This window comes from Lindgomyces ingoldianus (assembly GCF_010093535.1).
Source record: "Lindgomyces ingoldianus strain ATCC 200398 unplaced genomic scaffold BDR25scaffold_12, whole genome shotgun sequence".
Taxonomy (NCBI): domain Eukaryota; kingdom Fungi; phylum Ascomycota; class Dothideomycetes; order Pleosporales; family Lindgomycetaceae; genus Lindgomyces; species Lindgomyces ingoldianus.
The window spans coordinates 657,160-676,611 of NW_022985173.1; the positions used below are offsets into that span (position 1 = coordinate 657,160).

Consider the following 19,452-nt stretch of genomic DNA (forward strand, 5'->3'; position numbering starts at 1 on the left):
GGCTGCTGATGGAAAGGACGGGGATACTGGCTTGGGCATAGAGGAGTTCGTGTAAAGCGGTGCAGGCGGAGGCACATTTGTGGGTTTCGGGCTGGTAGGTGTTAAGTTAGTGAGTTGTAAGAAGTAATGAAAGATAAGGAAAGAGGAGGGAGAGGTTAGGTTAGGTTAGCAGTTGGGTTAGGATTACTAGGAGGATGTTTTCTAAGGCAAAAGGTTGCTCTTTAGTAACATTTATTAGGATGAGATACCTAGAAATAGAAAAGCGGCCGCCACAACCTTGACTTTGTTCGCTGTTGTACTGAGGAAATGTATTAGTCCAAGGAAGACGAGTCATCTTAGAGAAAGAAGAGACTTACATTCTCGATCACGTCCTCGTAAGCTCATCCTTTTCCGTTAATATAACTCTTCCACGTCCATCCACTTCTCTCCATCTTCTTTCAAAAACACCCTCTCATGCCTGAGACAAGACTGCATCCTGAAATTAGAATGCTTCCAATGGTCCTCCACTTTCAAATCCCCACCATCGACCAACTTGTCCACAATCTCACCCATCATTCTACACGCCACATTGTACCGATATTCAACCCCACAATACGGCTCTAAGTACAGGAAAGGTTGCTTAAACGTATCCGTTGGGAAGTAGATCGCTGTCGCCATTTTTCCTCACGTCGATAATAAATCGCGTTTTATTGTGGGGTCCCCAGCCTGAGAGAGACTGGCGGACATTTGATTGGAACTCAAAGAGGCTGCTGTTTTGGGTGGCGAAGTCTACGACGCTGTTTATATGCTAGATGAAGTAGGTGGGGATTGCGAGGACGGCTACGCCAGTATAGCTAGTGTTGATGAAGTAGCCGGATACGGAGTTGTGAAGCTGTTTGACGGCGAGGAAGGGAAAGCCGGTTAGAGCAGGGGAGATGGGATCTGTAGTATGAGTGGAAGGAAACGAGGATGATGAAGCGCAGTCGGAGTGGTTCTGTTGGCAGTCTCTGAAGCGAGTTTTCCGCTGCACGTTTTCCGGAAGATGTCTTTGCCGCTGTTGACGCCGGAGAAAGACTTGCTGAAAAATTTCAGGATTCTGAAGAGTCTCCGTGGTTTGGGCCGCCATGTGTTCTATAGTAAAAGGACTTAGAGGTGCCTGCATCCTCCATAGCGACCCCAGGGGGATTGACGAAAATGTTTCTGTTTCTCGAGTCTTCGTCGGCGTACGCAGTATTCACCGAGGGAGCGGAAAGATAATTTACCGGATCTTTGCTATTGGTGGATATTACCGGAGAAGGTTTGTATGAAGAATCGTTGGCGATTCGCAAGTTATCCGCAATGGTGAAGACTTCTAGCAAAATATATTCCAATTTCCTATATTGAGACGATTTGTGTTTCACCATCTCTTGCGAAACCAATGACCATCGCCAAGTCTACAAACCAAGTAAGATGGCTGCCATGTGCGCTTTGAAGCGGGGACGTGAAGGCGAGCTGGAGTTCATTTTCGCTAGAACAACATCCTTTAGCAACACTGTTCTTTATACTGTCCAAAGATCCGAGTAAATTAATTAGTTTTTGGCTTAGTCTAAGCGGTTAAGCCTTGAGTTGCGGGATTGTTGGTTGTTACTTAAGGTAAAATGTTATTTCATCCAGTAGTTCCTCGTTTCCTTGTACATACATCGGGACGGAGAGCAAACATTTGTATCCGAGAGATGTAGTGATAACAGTTAGAGCGCCCTGGCTCTGAACCGTACTGTTCGATAGTGCTAGTAGGTGCTGTGGAGGTGGTGTTACTTGCTGCTGGAGCGGCGAAAATGGGTGTGACCACCGTATTGATTACTGGCCATGCGTTAACGAGCATTGGGTATGGAAAGAAATATTGTTTCTGAGAGATGATTGAATTTAGATATCTGAGGAGTTGGAAAGGAGCTAAGGGGGCGAATAGAAAGGTGCAATTTGGGAAAGCAGCCGGAGGGCAGAGTTGAAAGATGTTTGAATGGTGATGTGTGACGTTGACAATCTAAGACGTCGGATATTGAATCCACCACAACTAAGCTTCATGGTTGTGGTATCCACACAAGACATCACGATTGAACTCCGTCCCCTTACATAGCCTAGATATGTAGAATCTGAACGCCAAATATCGCAGAATCTCTTCAAGCAAGCGTGCATTGTACTTTTATTTCAACTCCGAAAATAACGCTCTTCTCATGTTTCACTTACTCAAGTCTGCAGATCCAAACATATAAAAGTCAATTGGTGACGAAGAAGAGATCAGATTGTTTGCATATCCTGATCCCCGCCAGTTGAGGCCGAGAACAAATCCATGGTGTTTATGAAATTGCTTTAGCGGAGAGATTCATCGAGGAATGCGGGGAGAAAACTCACGATGACATAATGTTCTCCACACTGGGATCGCAACTGCGTTGTCGGAGGAGTTTCGTTCGTTGACAGAGACATAATCCATGGCTTTCGAATAGTGAAAAAGGGTGAAAAGGTCAGCATGAGGCCAAATCAAACCTCTTTCCTTTTGGGGTTTAGCCAAGTTCGCACTTTATTTCTACCTTCAAGGTCACCTTAACCGCCGTAAAACCAATTTGATTGTCTAAGGATAGGGTGGCCACACGCAAATCTTCCCATCTTCTTTATATCGGCCTTTGGCACCACTTTTCCATCGCATTCTCGCCTTTTTGTTCCCTATAACGGAAGACTCATCTCGGAACTACCGTGATTGGGCATCGTTAGTCTTATACATCGTCTTGGGAACTTTATGAGCCTCAGGTATAGCTGGAATACCATCGAGTAATTGCTGTGAGACTTGCAAGTCCCGTAAAGTTAAGGTAAGAATAATGACCTATCATGTTTGATGCTGGCTAGACTAGTGGTCATCTGCAGTGCGACGAAGCGTGGCCAGCTTGTGGACCATGCAGGAAAGGCCGTCGTTACTGCCCAGGCTTACCAACCCCTCGGTTCAGATTTATCGGAGACGATGATTCACCGAGTGATCTTCCAATCAGAGATGCTGGTCAGCCACAACAGCAGCATTCTCTTTGGAGTTCTGAGTTTGGCGAGAAGGTGGCGTCTGCATCAGCAAAGAATCTACATATTATGATGCTACAGTCTACGCAGAGAGATGGCGGCATGTTCCTGAACATGCGCCTACTTGATCTAGGTCGGAGAGTCTCGACTAGTAGCTCTTCACAAGAACGAACATCTCTTGTGCCCGGAAGTCCTGCATATTCCTCAAACGAGGTGCTAGCTCAAATATTATATACCATTCTTAATTGGAGTGACCCAGGACGAAGCATAATATTCATATCTACGGGATGTGGCTACGGGAGCTTCCCCAGCGATTTAGCGGTAGTCATGCACTGGATGCTGCTGCTTTATGCTTGGGATCAGCACATGAATCTCTCGCACGAGGAAATCATCCTACCACATAGCTGAACCACATGCTGTACGGAAAAGCACTGCAAAGTCTGCAAGCTCCGATCAACAACTCCGAAGAGCAATTTTCGCCCAATACCCTGGCAGCTGTGTCGGCGATATGGCGCGTTAAAGGAATCTTCGCCACAGTCGACAGGTCGCTTAAGCAGACAATTCATGCGAGAGCGTTATCTCACATGCTCAAGGTTCGAGGGATACGGAACCTTGACGACCCTCTTGAGTTCTTCCTCACTCTTGAATGTCAATTAGTCGCTGTTCAAGATTCGTTAGCCTATGACATTCCGTAGCACTGTATATTCGATTCTGAAGACTGGGATGTTGCATTTCAGCAATGGCGTGGTCAGTCCGAGTTATCGATGCGTTACTGGACTCTTTTGAGAGGATTTGTCAGATGACCTGGCCTAATCCACGACATTATTACACTACACCTAAATTCCAGTAATAGCGCCCCTTCTTTGGGAGACGTACTTTGCCGAGTCATTGCCGTTGCTACGAAGCTCGAAATCATACCTCATTCCATTGGTGTCGCACTCTCCAACCTAACGATTTTTATAACCAAGCCCCACCAACTACCGACCCTCTTGTTCCGATCGTCTTCGAGCTTAGAGATACGGAAATCGCACCGCTTCTTGGCTACCATTTCCTATATAGTATCCTAATTCACCGAATGGCCACCCATCTCTCCTCTCTTCTTCTCATCGATCCAGTATCAAGTCAGATGCTCGATCCTACCCTCAGTCCTACATATTTTTTTTTTGCATTTCCTGTTTCCATAGGGATCGATAATCCAAACGCTTTCTTTCCCACCAACCCACTACCTTCTCTCTCTCGTTCTAAACCACTCATCTTTCTCCTCCGAGTTAGAAACGTCCAGCTATCCCAGCGAATATGGATGATGTATTCTCAGGTGCGACTGTGGAAACCGATAGGCTGCCTTTTCTACCTCAATGCCCTCAAATGTTCGTTTCTGTGGGCAGGGACGACGGAGATGAGAGTGGATTCTGAATGCCGCGAGCGATATAGAGGACTTCTTACCAGAGAGTACTGGGTGAGAGCCGGGCAGAGTGGAGCTTTTATTTCAGAGCGTTGAGTGGAGAAGCTATGTGTGACCAGCTAGGCGGTGGTGGAAGGTAGGGCGGCGATGGGGTTTTGGTGGACTAGGAGAAGAGGGATTTTGACTGGTTGAAGGTTTGGAGTGAGGCTTAAAAGAAGAGGAGAGGAGACTGCCCCACTTCCAGGCTTATAATCTCAATAGTCACGAAAAGCGTTTGTAGATAAGTAGAGTCTTTCTTACACCAAAGTTCTTCGTCTAGTATATGCTAAAATGGAACAAGTTGCTGACTCTACAGACTTCAACTGGAACGAGTGACTACAATACGCAAACGAACAAGCCAAAACGAGCCACTCCTACAAGTTTAACTCAGCAATCTCGAGATTGCTGACGTTCGATCGATTCCCCAAATATGGCTCTTCCCTACCCTGACAACAGCTGCTCAGGTGTGACAACACCCCTCTTGAGCATGAGCCCAAGTGCTGGAAGAGGGTCAGAGCAGACCTCCGTTCTCTTCAACTTAATGCCTTGAAACCCGGACTCATCCTTGACATACAAGAACCGGAACATTCCCGCACAAACCGCATCCCACTCTTTACCGTCGAGATCTTTGACCTTCTTCTCACCCTCGCTTGGGGCGCCTGGAAGGTTGACATACAGATTCGCGCGTCCCACCATCTCCCATCCTTCGGCGTTCTCGGCGCACATCAAGCCTCGGGGTTCGTGCTTATGGGCAGTGAAGGGAGCATAGAGTGCTTTGTCGGCTGCCCAGGCGGCTTCGCGACCGTGGACCTCGGTGCCGTCTGATTTCTTAAGGACGAAGTCTTCGGTTAGGTATTGTTCAGTGGGAATATCCCAAGCGCGGTTGTCGAAGATGTTGCTGGTGAAATTGTACATCCAGTCCATTGCAGGGTGGGCTCGCATTTCGGCGGACCAGGTCCCTTCGTAGACGAAGACGGGCTGAGTGGGGAAAGTCATTTTTATAGCAGTGGATGGTGTTTGGCTTCGGTGAATCTGTGAATTCGAGAATATTGGAAAGGGGCTGTGGATTGACCCTTGAAGAGTTGTTGATTCAAAGTGCTGGACCGTTGCTTCGACATGGGATTGAAGAGAACTTTATATTTTTGTTATTTTGTTCAGCTGAATAGTAGCTGAGATCGTAGACCGGAATCTATGTATTCCGAGCTAGAAGGAGGCGGTGAGGCTTCGCTACCATTGTTCTAATGGTTGAAGCTGAGCACTTTCATGATTATGAACTTCCCCGCGTTCTTACCTTAAGAATAGCACGCTGTCGCTGACGCCACTAAGCTCACTTTAAGCCGACAAATTCGCCAAATTCTAAGATGCCATTGGACCAACATTCCTTCAAGGTTGAAACAAAAGAAATTATAGTGCTACACCTCACCTCTTCCCCCGTCACAGCTCGAGCCTTTATTAAGGGTTCCCGAGCAAGGCAATCACCCTAACCATTATAATATTACAGTAAACACGCAGTTAGAGAGATATCGAATTTGATGAAGGAAGCACTAGATGCACCTCGTTAGCTAATGAAACTTCCTACAGACCAAGCCATAATAAAGGCACATGTTGTCACACTCGAAGTATGTACATTTCGCTCACTACCCTCTAATGCTTAGTGGATAGAGTTGAAGAGCTTCCTCAGCCTGCCCACTGCATTGGATGTCTGGCGGAGCTGAAGTACGGAAGCTTGATGTTCCGGTTTACACGATTTCGGCTGTCTCCGAGTATGGCTTGAAGTCTTCAAAACGTGGAGAGGTGCCAGGCCAATGCAGTGGCTGACGCGGTCGCTTGCAAAAGACTTTGATTCGCTTTGACACAAAGACACAGCTTTTTGAGAGCAATTAGCGAAATCGGGTATGAAATCGCTCAACTCGAGCGTGATGACTGGTCTCCTGCGACGGAAAACTACTGGAAATTGTCAGCGTCTGGCTCCACGAATGCTGGTTGAGTGCTGACATTGCAAGAGGAGAGCTATGGATAGAAGGCGCTGACTACCGAAGTAGCCTATGTATAACCTTAGAAAGCCTTTGGAATCGTTGTGCGCTACTGTGTGTGATTCCGTGCCGCACGGCTATGGTGGAGAAACAAAAGAGAGTGACAGGAATGACGACGCTTTGCCGGAGCGGGATGGTGGAGGTGAACGGCTGGCGCTAGGCTATAAATGTCATAGTCGCACGTCAGGATCTCCTCCGCATCGGACTAAAATGTGCCGACCGACAACATCACCACTAATCACCTCCTATAGCCTTTGTCGTCCAGGGTTAGGTACAGCCGTTAATCATTTCGCATAGTACCCCTCTTTCGCTGCAGGTCCCGCTACGTTCCCTCCTCTCAATGCCGGCGTGCCTAGTATTGCAACTGTAGCAACTGCGCCATGAATGGTCGACTTACATTACATCATTGGGTTTCTAAAGGAAGGTAACCTTGGATCATAATCCCGGACCTAGATTCAGTATGTTTCGACGAGTATATGTTTGGCCTTGTGCTACCTTTTTTGCGCTATGGCTTCTCCATCGCATTTCCTTCCTTCACTCCGAAATGTCCATTCCCACCCTGTCAATGTCTCGGCGCAGTACACAAGCAATCCTAGCGGCATCACTAGTTACGGCATCATGCTCACAACAGGTGCTTGATTTGAGTTCCGTGAAATGGACTGTAACAAGTCCAAATTTCACCTACATCTCAGTCCCCGGCAAGCTTCCTTCGCAAGCCCATATCGATCTTTATGCTGCTCAGGTGATCGGGAACCCTTTATTTGGGCTCAATGATTTCAACCTACGCTGGATTGGAGATTCCAATTGGACATATACCTCAGAGTCACTGAATTCCCTGTGAGTCGTTGTCTCTCGTAGTGGAAGGGGACACCGAGATGGCTAACACAACACAGAAGCAAGAATTCTAGCTCTACATGGCTTCTGTTCAACGGACTTGATACATTCTCGAGTATCGAACTTTGTGGGAAGCATGTAGCTTCTACGAATAATCAGTTCAGGCAGTACTACTTTGAAGTTTCCGATATTCTGAGCTCATGTCAAGATCCCGTTCTGAGCATCAATTTTGGTAGCGCTACAGTAATAGCGAACGCGACGGCTAACGAGCCGGGCCAAGAGAGTAAGCAACAGTACCTGTAGAATAAAGTATTGCGTTTTTGCTAACGAGGCCGATGCAGCTTGGCCTTATTCAGTAGAAGGCCTCTTCGAATTTCCGAACCGCCAGTTTATTCGAAAAGAGCAGAATGACTTCGGATGGGATTGGGGACCTGCATTTGCTCCCGCCGGTCCCTGGCAGCCAGCGTATGTCATTCAACTAGGGGCGTGGAGTGGATATATCCGGAATACGCTCATTGACGTCTACCGAGAAGGACAACTTAACTTACTTCCACCAGACCAATCTAAAGATTGGGTATTGAATGCAAGTCTTGACTATATGGGAAGCATACCGACCGATGTGGTGTTGAACTACGTTTTGCAAGATAGCAATAACGCCACCATCTTGAGTGGGCAACTCTCGAATGTTACCAACCACAATAATACCATCACTGGCGGCGTGGTGATTCCACGCGATGCCGTGGACCTTTGGTGGCCCGTTGGTATGGGACCTCAGACACTGTATAAGTTGAGCCTCAACGTTGTCGGTAATGGCAACAGCACGATAGCTTCAGTCACCAAACGGATGGGCTTTCGCACAATCATACTCAACGAGCTTCCAATCTCCCAGGCACAATTGGACCAGGGGATTGCGCCGGGGAATAATTGGCACTTTGAAATTAATGGGCATGAGTTCTACGCGAAAGGCTCGAGTAAGTGCTATCCCATCCGATTTTCATCTCAAGACTCTTTACATTCGTCAGTGAATTGTCTGAAACACTCTCTACCCTTAGGCTGATTGTACGTAGACTTCATTCCTCCTGATCCGTTTTGGCCAACTGTTACCGAGGCTCGCCTACGCCAGCTCTTTGAGAGCGTGGTCGACGGAAACCAGAACATGCTTCGGGTATGGTCTTCTGGGGCGTACTCCCCAGACTTTATGTACGACCTCGCCGATGAGATGGGAATCATGCTGTGGAGCGAGTTTGAGTTCGGCGATGCCCTGTACCCGGTCGACCAGGCTTTCCTGGACAATGTGAAAGAAGAAGTTTTCTACCAAGTTCGAAGGGTTAATCATCATCGTGAGTTTCTGCGGTTACCCCCATGTGCAGCGTTTGAAAACTCTTGCTAATTTCGACAGCATCGTTGGCCTTCTGGGCTGGTGGTAATGAGCTTGAGAATCTTGAACTTTACCTGGTCAATCAATCAGCACCGGACCAATTGGATCGCTATATGGCCGAATACGAGACGCTGTTCCTGGATACGATTGCGCCCATCGTATTTGGACAGACGCGGAGCATTTCTTACTCACCGTCTAGTACTAGCAACGGTTGGCAAGAATTGAACTTCTCGCTTCCACAACCCATCACCGAGAGATACGAAAACGTCACCCCGGGCTCGATCTACGGAGACACCGGTAAGCTCGAGCAGTCCTCTTTGTTCTCGAGAATTCATTCCAATATTCACACTTCAACTGTTCGAGCTAATGTTCTTGCTAGATCACTACGATTATGATTCATCGCACTCTTTCAATTTCTCTACGTACCCGGTGGGCCGGTTCGCGAACGAATTTGGCTATCATTCTATGCCTTCACTGCAGACGTGGCAACAAGCCGTTGATCCATCCGACCTCCACTTCAATTCTTCTGTGATCACACTTCGAAATCACCACTACCCTTCCGGCGGACTCAATACTTCGAACTATGTCAATGGTTCGAAGGGCATGGGTGAGATGACGATAGCTGCGCAGCGTTGGTACCCAGTACCGAACAAAAGGGACCCCCTTGCAAATTTCTCAGCATGGTGCCAAACAACACAGATCTTCCAGGCTGACTATTACAGCTCTCAAATCCAATTCTATCGCCGAGGGAGTGCGATGCCAGAGAGGCAGTTGGGATCTCTGTACTGGCAACTAGAAGATCAGTGGCAAGCGCCGACTTGGGCGGGCATCGAATACGATGGGAGATGGAAAGTTTTGCACTACGTTGCAAAGGACATTTATCAGCCGGTTATTATCTCCCCTTTCCTCAACGTGACGTCTCATGATTTCGAAGTCTGGGTGATATCTGATCTCTGGTCCGAAATCTCTGCGTCGGTGAGCCTGTCATGGTACGACTGGTCTGGGAATAAATTGAATGTCAGCAATCCTTCTTCGGCACATGTTCGGGTCGGTGCAATCAACGCCACACAAGTGCTCTCCACGAACACCAACGAGATTCTCTCAGACTACGACCCCGCGAACTCGATTCTCGTCATGGAAGTCTCCGCGCAGGGAACAAGACCGAATTCGAAAAGAACAGAGACGTTTACGCATAAGAATTGGTTCCATGCCGATCGTCTCTCGAACGCGAAACTAGTTGACCCTGGGTTGGAACTGAGCCATTCGAACTCTACTTCGACGTTTACTGTGAAGGCTACGAAGGGAGTTGCAGCCTGGGTTTGGCTGGATTATCCATCTGGTGCAGTGCTGAATTTCGATGCGAATTCGTTCTGGTTACTCACAGGAGAGGAGAGGGAGGTTGGCTATACGGTGAAGAGTGATACGACCGGTGGGAAGTGGATTGATGGGGTGACGGTGAGGAGTTTGTGGGATAATACAGTACCGTGATTAGCATGTGATTTGATAGATGTGACTGACGACGGCACTTATCGCCTGAACAAACATTGATTCTCTCTCGAAGCATGACTGGACAGTCGAGCTAGGCAAACTTGCAGGATCATGCGTAGGGGCGAGGGCAAGAATAAAGCGACCTAGGAATAGATCATAACTGAAGGTATATAAACTCATTGAATTGGGGGCGGAAAATATGGCGCGGATGGCTTGGCGCGTCGCTGCCTACGCGATGTCAGTTGACCTCGGACCCCATACCTCCACCTTTTACATCCTTTTGCTTCTGCCCCTTCCCCCAAGAGTTCTTAGCATTCTCTCCCTCCTTTCCACAATTAATTGCAAATATCTTCAACCTACGTCCCCGCGTCTTTCATTGCCACGATTGTTTTCTTTCCTTCATTTCATCCCAATAATGTCGGCTTCTGCTCACGGACCAATTCCGGATCATGACCCGGATGACCCCCCATATCCAAGCGTTGATCAGGATATCTTAGATGATTTAGAACTAAAACAGTACCAATCTCCAGAACCACGCTCAGATCTAAATCGTTACCCACAACCGGGAATGGCTAAACTTCATGCTCTTCTTTCCAAGGGTATGTGAGCACCAACGCCTCCTGCCCTGGTGCGGCGACTCAACTTTTACCCACAGATAAAGCAAAGCTTGATGAGCTCAAGTCTCTAGGGCGCGCTAAGGATCAACTTCGCTTGTGGAACAAATGCCAAGCTGATGCGTTGGAGATTTTGAGCTTGCCCCACGATGAAGAGGTGGATGTTTTCCCGTTCTTTGCCCTTCCTACCGAATTGCGATTGCTGGTATATCAGGAACTGCTTGTTACAGACGATCGACTGATATTGTCATGGAGGGGCCCGAAGAAGGCGAACAAGCACCAGAAGAGAATGTACATTGCGATTCTGATGACATGCAGGTTGTGCGCGAATGAAGGGCTTGCAACACTATATGGAGAGAATGTTTTTGATTTCGGTAAGTTTTGGCCTCAGATATTTTTTTTTAAAATGCATACTTGGAAACATGGCGAGTCTTGATACTTATTCCAATATTTTCGAACTGGCTCTATCCAAAACGCTAATAAGGCTTCATAGAGGAGATCTGCGGTCGTCCTACTTTTGTAACGTCCTTCGTCAAACGTCTCAAACCCACGAACCTATCTCTAATCCGCATTATTGTGGTCGAGCACTCCGCCGCCTCCGAGGAACTTATGCTGCAACACCCTGACTCCACATTCAAACGGTTATCCATTGCCCATATCACCGCCTTCCTTGCCCCCTTCAACATCAGCCTTTCGCAACTCCGCTGCTTTGCAGTCAGCCTTATCCCGTATGGTTTCGATGACGCGACTACATATGTGATGAAAGACCAGCTGCATGCTGGAGGACAGAGTAATATGAGCACGAGGATCCAGTGGCTGGATAAGAAGAATGCAGCATTAGGAGAGATGGCGGAACAGATCTGTGAGAGGGTGGGCGGGTTCAAGAGAGTTGAGTTTGGAGAGATTGATAGGAAGATCTGCTTTGATTGGTGTCCTCCGTTCATGGGTAGGCCTTGGCTGTTGTATGAAAAGGGGAGTCAGATGTAGCGATTCTAAGGTGTCACCGTTGACGGTTTTGAAGTTGTACAGTTAGAGATTTTGGAAGTTGTTTCTACTCTTCACACAGACACGCATGCTGTTAGATTCCGGGGAAGATTTTTTGGAAGTGCTATTTGATTTTTGTTTGTTAGTCCAACATCTTTACGTCTAGTTCGTGGATTCCTTGGAACCTTTCTCTCTTATATATGGAGACCTTCCTTTTCCAGCCTAACACTTCCCTAAATTCATACTAGCTCTGTTCGATCCGATCTTCAACAAATGACTACCTAAGTGACAATCCTGCGGAGTCGTACCCACCGTTGATATACCGCTGCAGCCTCTCCAGAGAATCTTGTTCTTCAACCCTCCATATGCACCTAGTCCGAGATATGTCGTCTCGCCGACAAGGTCTTCGCTTAGGATGGATAGGCCTCGGCTCCTCCTGGGGTCTCGCAATGGCTACAAATATCCAAAAATATCTCAAAGAGAACAACCTTCTCTATTGCGGTATTCGAATCGAACGATGTCTTGTAGAGCCCCATTGGCTTAGATGGGTGGCGTGCCGTGTCAATTAACTAGGGATTTGGTCCAGATTTGTGACGTGGTTTTTAATCAGTGGGTTCTTGGAATGCTTTCAATACCTTCCACCTGAACCACTACCTGTAGTGCGTTATACTGGCTAGGCGAATAGGTTAGCAACGATGAAGTTCTGAAAGGACTTATCAAAGTCATAATCGACTGTGGCTCGATCAAAAATAAAGATTATCGTGGACACGACAACTGTCCACCCAAACACATCCAAAGAGATATACCACCAACTGCAAGAAGCAGGACCCTCACTCATCGCCGGCACTTCTCCCATCTACCTCCTCGCTTCCCTGTAACTCCCACTTATCTTTAACCCGAGCGCGCGCCCGTCATCTGTGCCTCACCCCTCGCACAAACCGGCAAACGCCTAATTCCCGTCGCCGGCCCTCGTCTGCCAACCAAACCATCGCGCCATTTCTAAAAACCGCCATAGCCCACAATGTCATCGAAGACGGCCCAGATGCCTCGCAAGCGCTCCTAAAAACAACCAGCAACTTCATAACCACGTGCCTCATGTGCCTGATCAGTGAAGCACACGTGCTAGCCTCGAAACCCGGACTTCCATTCCACATCCTCGAAACTCTGATCCAAGAAAACTTCGTCACGATGGTGTATTCAGATTCCTAGCGGATGACGCAAGGGATATAATATTCTGCGGAAAGGGTGCCGCCATATTCAAATTTGGAGTTGGGGGTGAAGGATGTGAGACATGGATTGGGGATTGGGGATTGGGGGTTGGGGGTTGCGGGGGATGTGGGGATGAGATTGAGGGTTGGGGAGCTGGTTATGGGAATATGGAGGAGGCGAAGAAGTTTGGGGAGGAGAGGGGTAGGAGGTTGGATAGTAGTGGTATGTTTGGCGTGGTGCGTGGTGAGGAGGAGTGCGGGGTTAGAGTTTGAGAACACGTGTGTTAAGAGGGACGCAGTGAAGAGGAAATAGATGCTGGGCCAGACCTCGAGGAGTGGAAGTTGGAATGTATATAGTTGTTGTCAGTAGTACATTTGGAGACGCGTACTACTGCGTTTTCTCACTTGACGTGGAATATGACAGGGGTCATTTAGAGCAGAAACACGTGTCTTGTTATCGCTCTCCTTAATTCTAGGAAGAGATTTAATGGATAGACTCTGCTCCGGTTGTGTTCCATGTTAGGCGAGAAGATCCATTAATTCTTGCGCATGTCCCTCTCATAGGATGCGATATGGATGTGTAGAACTATGCTTCTGTTGGTGGATATGCTTAAAAAGTGTTCATCATAAGTCTAAAGCACTCTTCCCCTCAAAACCGGAGGATGCGAGATGCGACTCCCAAAACAAAACGCATCTGGCCCGAGTTATCGATAAAACAGAAAAGGAGATCCCCTTAGCCCCTAACTCACTGATCAACCCCAAAAATACCAGCGCTAACCGAATCTGCAAACACGGCGATATCCATATTGGCCAAGTTCATGCATTTCTCGTATCCACGGACCACCCGCTAAAGCCCAAGCCAGACAAAAAACAGGGGCCAGAAAACACTTTGCAGAGTCGACACTCGACAGATTTTCTCAAGGTCTGCGATGATGCCCTTCACGCGAGAAATTGGAGTTGTTAGACATTAAGCGAAGTGCATACTTCCAGATTGAGCAGTAATCTTAAAAGCGTATTGTATGCTAAAGTCCATAAGTTCTGTGTCAGGTGTATGAACGGGAACTAAAAGGGTGACGCTTGGCAGGCTAAAATAGGCTAGCGTCTGATTCCGTTGGATGCAGGAAACCAGCACCGCCTTGCAAGGCCCCAGCTGCGCGCTCCAGACTGACCACTCGTCGTATAAGATCGTGAGATGACCGCACCGTAGGATGGGCACCTTCTCCTCATCGATGCCTTTGCGGAGACGCGGTCGTCCTGTCGCTCATTCCCTCATATTCGTCCTGATCAAAGAATTTAAAGCCGGTGTTGTGGCTCCAAGATGCTGTTTCACTCGCTTTTGGTGTGCTTGCCCCTCGTCAGCTCACGTGTGATTTCAAGACTACGTGAAACGCCACTGCTAAGCAGCCAGGAGGGTGCACCAGGTATTGGACTCCATTTCACAACGTCGTATGCGACTGCTGCGATTCGATATGATAATGGGACAATAGTTGATCTTGTCAGAGTGAGAATAGATCATATGGAGCAAATCGCGGTATCAGCTGATCCAGATCTAGATTGAAGCGGATGCAGAATACATCGATTTGATGTCACGGTGGGCGAATCCAGCATCTAAACAAGATTGGTATGTTGCATTTCCTTGCATATGAATAGTGGGTTTATGCAGTATGCAGCTCGGACCCGTGGAAGGAATTCCAATGCTCAATTGCTCGACGAAAACGAAACGTGAACAAATGGCTCGGACGGCCTGCAACCGTAGAGGTGGGGATACTGTCATCTTTCGTAGTCGATCTTAAGGCCGCCGTCGAGGACACACTCGATTTCCCAATAACGAGAGTCTTCCCTGTGTTTCCAATGCTGGAGGGTATGGAAGAAGACGACATCCAAGACGCCTTAGAATACACGGGCCTAGACTGGCTGCTTGCTGAACGCCGCTCATACCACATATTCTGGGAGACGAATGCGGCGTTTGCAGGCTTGGGATACGGGCTATGCAAATCGCGGAAGAACCTTCTACAGTGCGAGGAGCAGGAGAGGGACATGCACCTCGAGCCGGTTCTTTTCCTCAACTTCGATAATTCCTCCTTCGCGGCGTCGCTCCAGGGCATGGAGAATGCTTATTGGGATTGGACCATGATGTCAGAGGTACGCCTCGACCTCGGATGGTGGAATATGCCGGTTTATGAGGTACCGAGAGCGAAGTTCCTTGCTCGGATCCAACAAGTAATTGTCAATGTTGGGAGCTCCATGGTTCGCCCACCGACTAAGATCATCCTTCTTGGCGAGTATGCCGATGACGAAGACTTCCGGGAGACAGTGAAGGCGGCGATATGGGAGCTTCTGGAATACGATGCATCCCCTCTTCTGGAAGTTAATATGATGAAGCGAGGAGAGCCGTGGATGCTCGCAGCTAGGGGAGCAGCGGAAATGGCTGGACGTGCTGAATATTGGAATCAGTACGAGCGAAGGAGGCCCGGAGAGGGACTAGAAACTTTCGTTGTTGAGCTTTGAGAAAGTTTTCATAATGTGTAAACCGCTTAATGTTAATGTAGATACCCCCCAAAACTTATTTCGTTACAATTACCTGGGTTCGGAGTCGCGCACTAACTAAGCTAATGCTTGGCTGTAGACGAACACATTGAACTCATCGTTTCGGGACATGCTGATTGTACGCCATTAGCACGCAGTTTAGGTTGCCATAGAACTGGATCTCCTCTCTGGCTAACTTATCGTGTCGGGACATGTTGGCATTGTACTCAGTAAACACGCTGGTTAGGTTGACATAGAACCGGATCTCCTTCCCTCGAGCGAACTCATCGTCGTGGGAAATGTTGGCATTGTACTTCGCGAGCATGCTGATGGATTAGCATCGACCTAGGTCTCTTCCTTCTGGTGAACTTATCGTCTCCGGGCATGAAGACGTTGTGCTCTGTGAGCACGCTGGTTAGGTTGTCATGCGGCAGATTTTTATCTAGTCCAGCATTCTGATGTGTAATACTCTACCACTGCTGCAGGGACACCGATGCGACAGGGCTGTCACAAAATTCGTCTTTGACTCTCAAGCATCGTCGCAAGACTCACTTACCAGACACTGAAAAGGGTAACATTCAGATGTACCGGAACATGTTGTTGCGCACACCCCTCTTCAGCGCAACTGGTTGCCCATCTTCAAGTTCAACTCCTGCTTCACCACCATCGCCAGCCAAGCCTTTCATTTTCAATTCTAGCTCTTTGTCGAGCTCTGCCAGCGGTTTATTCTTTGGCGCTTCGCCTTCCTTCAAATCCTTAGTGGCAACTTTCTAGTAAATTTAGTTTAAGGAGCAGGTCGGCAAGATCCTAGCTTGGAGACGCACCATCGATTTATTTTCGGACTCGGCGAGATTTGAAGCTGCCCCTGACGAAGAGCATCGTAAGAGTGAAAAGGAGAGTGAAGATAGAGGTGAATTAGAGATTGCTAATGGCGGCTTGCCGTGGGACGCCGTGAAAGCGCCTCGGATGGCTCGAGGCACATATGCCCGTGAAGGCGGCATAACAAGCGCAGATTTCACTAGGAGTAATGGCAAAGCATGATGATATGGGTGAAAGTGAAGCCAGAAATTATTTACGTCAACGTGACTTTCATTCCACCGTTACTAACAATATGCCAAGACACTACTAGCGTATCTCGAACATTTCTCGAACCCCGTCTCCGCGACCAAACGCTTTCCACGCAACGCGACAACGCCGCACCAACCCCAACCCCATCCCCCTGGTGTGGCACAACACACGAGCCTCCGCCTTCTATAACTTCTACGACACCGTCTCCTCCTGCAATCATCATGGTCGTAACCAAAGTCGGCCAGTGGTCGAACGTCGAAGATGAGGTCCTCAAGGCGGCCATCTCGAAATATGGTCTTAACCAATGGGCGCGTTGCGCTTCGCTCATCGCGAAGAAGACAGCGAAACAATGCAAGGCACGGTGGAATGAATGGTTAGATCCATCGATCAAGAAGACGGAGTGGTCGAGGGAGGATGACGAGAAGCTTCTGACCATGGCCAAGCTCCTTCCCACGCAGTGGCGCACAATAGCACCCATTGTCGGAAGGACTGCGACGCAATGCCTAGAGCGATATCAGAAGCTGCTGGACGAGCAAGAAGCGAAGGAGAGCGGTGATCTAGGCCTTGCAGGCCCCGGCGACGAGACATCAGCCCCTACCGCAGAGGATGTCCGGCGGTTACGTCCTGGAGAAGTCGATGCATACGCGGAAAGCAGACCCGCGAGGCCGGATGCCATCGACATGGACGAGGAAGACAAGGAGATGTTGTCAGAGGCACGTGCGCGATTGGCAAACGTTAGCGGAAAGAAGGCGAAACGGAAAGCTCGTGAGAGGCAGCTGGAGGAATCACGGAGGATTGCACTTCTCCAAAAGCGCCGTGAGCTAAAGGCTGCGGGCATAAACATCAAAATTAACCCTAAACGGAAGGGGAACCATATCGATTACAACGCCGACGTACCTCTAGAAAAAGAGGTCCCCTCCGGTTTCTACGATACTACCGAAGAGCTCGTGCGGAATGAGCGGCAGCGAGAGGCCTTTGATCCGCGGAAGCAACAACTTGCGAACAAGCGCAAGGCAGACATGGAGGAGGAGCAGGGGGGCAATAAGAGGAAGAAGGACGATAAAAGTTCGGGGGGGCTGGCTGCTTCATACGCAAAGGCTGCTCAAGCCCAGAGGATGCGTGAGGCTGAGATGAATAGCAAGCGACGCGCACTTGTGCTCCCGGCACCCCAGGTTGGAGATGCAGAGATGGAGGACATCGTCAAAATGGGCATGTCTGGAGAGCGCGCAATTGCTGACATCGATGGTGACAATGGGGCTACTCAAGGCTTAGTTGGCAACTACTCGAGCATTGTCCAAAACACCCCTATTCGCACCCCAATGGCACCGAAAGAGGAGGACTTCATTGGGAACGAAATTCGAAATGCTCGGATGAGGACAGAGACTCAGTCCGCTCTGCTTGGAGGAGATAACCCTGACCTGATCGAAGATATGGCACCGCCCGCGCTACCCGGCAAGACTCCGAGGCATCAGATTGTGACGCCTAACCCAATGGCCACCCCTTTTCGGCAAGCCAATGGCGGGGTTGGTGCTACCCCTATGCGCCAAGGACCTGGCGCGACCCCGATGCGGACCCCCCGAGATAACCTTCGTCTCAATGAGAGCGATGGAATGCAGCTTGTCGGACAAACCCCACGGGACCTTAAGCTCCGAGAGCAGGCCATACGTCAGAACCTTCGAAGCAAACTTGCCTCCCTTCCTAAACCAAAGGAGACCGAGTGGGAATTCGAGCTTCCTGAGGAGCAGGCTGAGACGCAAGCCGTGGTGGTTAGCGAAGAAGATGCTGCTGAGCGAGACAGAAGGAACAGGGAGTTGCGCGAGGCCGAGGAGCGTGCAGAGTTTGGCCGACAAACCCAGGTCATCCAAAGGTTTCTCCCGAGACCATCAATAGTGGATTTTGATGCGCTTCTGAAGAGGGCCCAAGATATCGAAGACCCGATCGCACGGGAGATCGAGGCGGAAATGGCTCTCTTGATTGTGAATGATGTCCGAAAATTCGGCGGTGGACAGGTCAGCGGCACAGCACGGCCTCTGGAGAAAATCAGCGACGATGCCGTCAATAAGGCTAAGATGGAGATAGCCCTCGAAATATCTGCTTCAAGCGAGAAGGACAAGCAAACTTTCCAGTGCAACTTCGGAACGGCCTGGACCAACCTGCATGGGTCTTCACGACTCCCCGGACTGGATGGGTACGAGGAAGACGAGGTTGACGAGCACCAGCTGATGGTGGAAGCGTTTGATAACACACAGGACAAGATCATGGAGAGTGCAGAGCGGGCGAACAAGATCGAGAAGAAGCTCGCTCTACACCTGGGTGGATACCAGAAGCGGGCGACTCTCCTTCGCCAGAAAATCATCCATGCATCGAACGCCCTCGAAAAGGCAAAGAGAGAGCTGGAGTTGGCTCGGACGATGCAGTATTCGGAAGGGACAGCGATCAGTAGGCGCCTGGAGAGCCTGCGGGACGAGGTTGCATTTATAAGCCGAAGGGAGAGGGAGGCACAAGAGCTGTACCGGGCGAGGAGAGACGAGTTGGAGGACCTCCAGATGCCCAAGAGTGAAGCTAGCTGAGGATAACTAGGTCTGGTATGATTCATGAGCAGGAGCTTTTCATGTATTAGTATTTGAAGGGAACAGATTTTGGGTTGGCATGGGGTAGCGGCGTCAAAGAGGGGTTGGAGGGCGGCTTTGAATTTCTCTCAGAATGTCATCATAAACATGGTATCACCTGCCAGGGTGGACGGGGACGGCACAGGTTGAGAAGAGACAAGGAAGCTAGATAGGCCAAAAATTGAGGTTGGGTGCGGCCCTTGTTCTCGGATGTATTGCGGGTTCTGTGCCTGACCCAGCTCGACAGAAAC

The 19,452-nt window shown here is 49.1% G+C and overlaps 8 protein-coding genes across 8 annotated transcripts; 6 read left to right on the forward strand and 2 right to left on the reverse strand.

Annotated features, from left to right (window-relative positions):
• Positions 1 to 2,189: 2,189 nt before the first annotated feature.
• Positions 2,190 to 4,516, forward strand: BDR25DRAFT_353825 (uncharacterized protein; the record flags this gene model as incomplete). The annotated part of the gene is made up of 11 exons (XM_033695216.1): positions 2,190 to 2,206; positions 2,232 to 2,260; positions 2,291 to 2,425; positions 2,460 to 2,524; positions 2,595 to 2,706; positions 2,755 to 2,803; positions 2,857 to 2,980; positions 3,010 to 3,342; positions 3,423 to 3,674; positions 3,714 to 3,812; positions 3,872 to 4,516. The coding sequence occupies 11 exons, from the start codon at positions 2,190 to 2,192 to the stop codon at positions 4,514 to 4,516; spliced, it is 1,860 nt and encodes a 619-aa protein (XP_033548925.1).
• A 384-nt stretch (positions 4,517 to 4,900) lies between these two features.
• On the reverse strand, positions 4,901 to 5,455 carry BDR25DRAFT_313281 (uncharacterized protein; the record flags this gene model as incomplete). The annotated part of the gene is made up of 1 exon (XM_033691368.1): positions 4,901 to 5,455. The coding sequence occupies one exon, from the start codon at positions 5,453 to 5,455 to the stop codon at positions 4,901 to 4,903; it is 555 nt and encodes a 184-aa protein (XP_033548926.1).
• Positions 5,456 to 7,057: 1,602 nt separating this feature from the next.
• Positions 7,058 to 10,192, forward strand: BDR25DRAFT_221450 (putative beta-mannosidase; the record flags this gene model as incomplete). The annotated part of the gene is made up of 6 exons (XM_033685031.1): positions 7,058 to 7,329; positions 7,386 to 7,609; positions 7,668 to 8,297; positions 8,394 to 8,666; positions 8,726 to 9,001; positions 9,084 to 10,192. The coding sequence occupies 6 exons, from the start codon at positions 7,058 to 7,060 to the stop codon at positions 10,190 to 10,192; spliced, it is 2,784 nt and encodes a 927-aa protein (XP_033548927.1).
• A 237-nt stretch (positions 10,193 to 10,429) lies between these two features.
• On the forward strand, positions 10,430 to 12,014 carry BDR25DRAFT_342103 (uncharacterized protein). Its single transcript, XM_033693684.1, has 3 exons — positions 10,430 to 10,791; positions 10,848 to 11,180; positions 11,300 to 12,014. The coding sequence occupies exons 1-3, from the start codon at positions 10,608 to 10,610 to the stop codon at positions 11,791 to 11,793; spliced, it is 1,011 nt and encodes a 336-aa protein (XP_033548928.1). The 5' UTR covers positions 10,430 to 10,607; the 3' UTR covers positions 11,794 to 12,014.
• A 655-nt stretch (positions 12,015 to 12,669) lies between these two features.
• BDR25DRAFT_366846 (uncharacterized protein) lies at positions 12,670 to 13,241 on the forward strand (the record flags this gene model as incomplete). The annotated part of the gene is made up of 1 exon (XM_033696976.1): positions 12,670 to 13,241. A coding segment is annotated over one exon (330 nt), but the record flags the coding sequence as incomplete, so codon positions are not given.
• A 947-nt stretch (positions 13,242 to 14,188) lies between these two features.
• BDR25DRAFT_302876 (uncharacterized protein) lies at positions 14,189 to 15,536 on the forward strand. Its single transcript, XM_033689894.1, has 3 exons — positions 14,189 to 14,499; positions 14,552 to 14,619; positions 14,669 to 15,536. Exons 1-3 carry the CDS (start codon positions 14,317 to 14,319, stop codon positions 15,504 to 15,506), a joined length of 1,089 nt encoding a protein of 362 aa, XP_033548930.1. The 5' UTR covers positions 14,189 to 14,316; the 3' UTR covers positions 15,507 to 15,536.
• A 208-nt stretch (positions 15,537 to 15,744) lies between these two features.
• Positions 15,745 to 16,580, reverse strand: BDR25DRAFT_18236 (uncharacterized protein). The gene is made up of 3 exons (XM_033684221.1): positions 16,349 to 16,580; positions 16,081 to 16,294; positions 15,745 to 16,028 (listed from the first exon to the last, which is right to left on the reverse strand). Exons 1-2 carry the CDS (start codon positions 16,523 to 16,525, stop codon positions 16,103 to 16,105), a joined length of 369 nt encoding a protein of 122 aa, XP_033548931.1. The 5' UTR covers positions 16,526 to 16,580; the 3' UTR covers positions 15,745 to 16,028; positions 16,081 to 16,102.
• A 123-nt stretch (positions 16,581 to 16,703) lies between these two features.
• BDR25DRAFT_302877 (uncharacterized protein) lies at positions 16,704 to 19,385 on the forward strand. The gene has a single exon (XM_033689895.1). It carries the CDS (start codon positions 16,814 to 16,816, stop codon positions 19,160 to 19,162), a length of 2,349 nt encoding a protein of 782 aa, XP_033548932.1. The 5' UTR covers positions 16,704 to 16,813; the 3' UTR covers positions 19,163 to 19,385.
• The last annotated feature ends 67 nt before the right edge of the window (positions 19,386 to 19,452 follow it).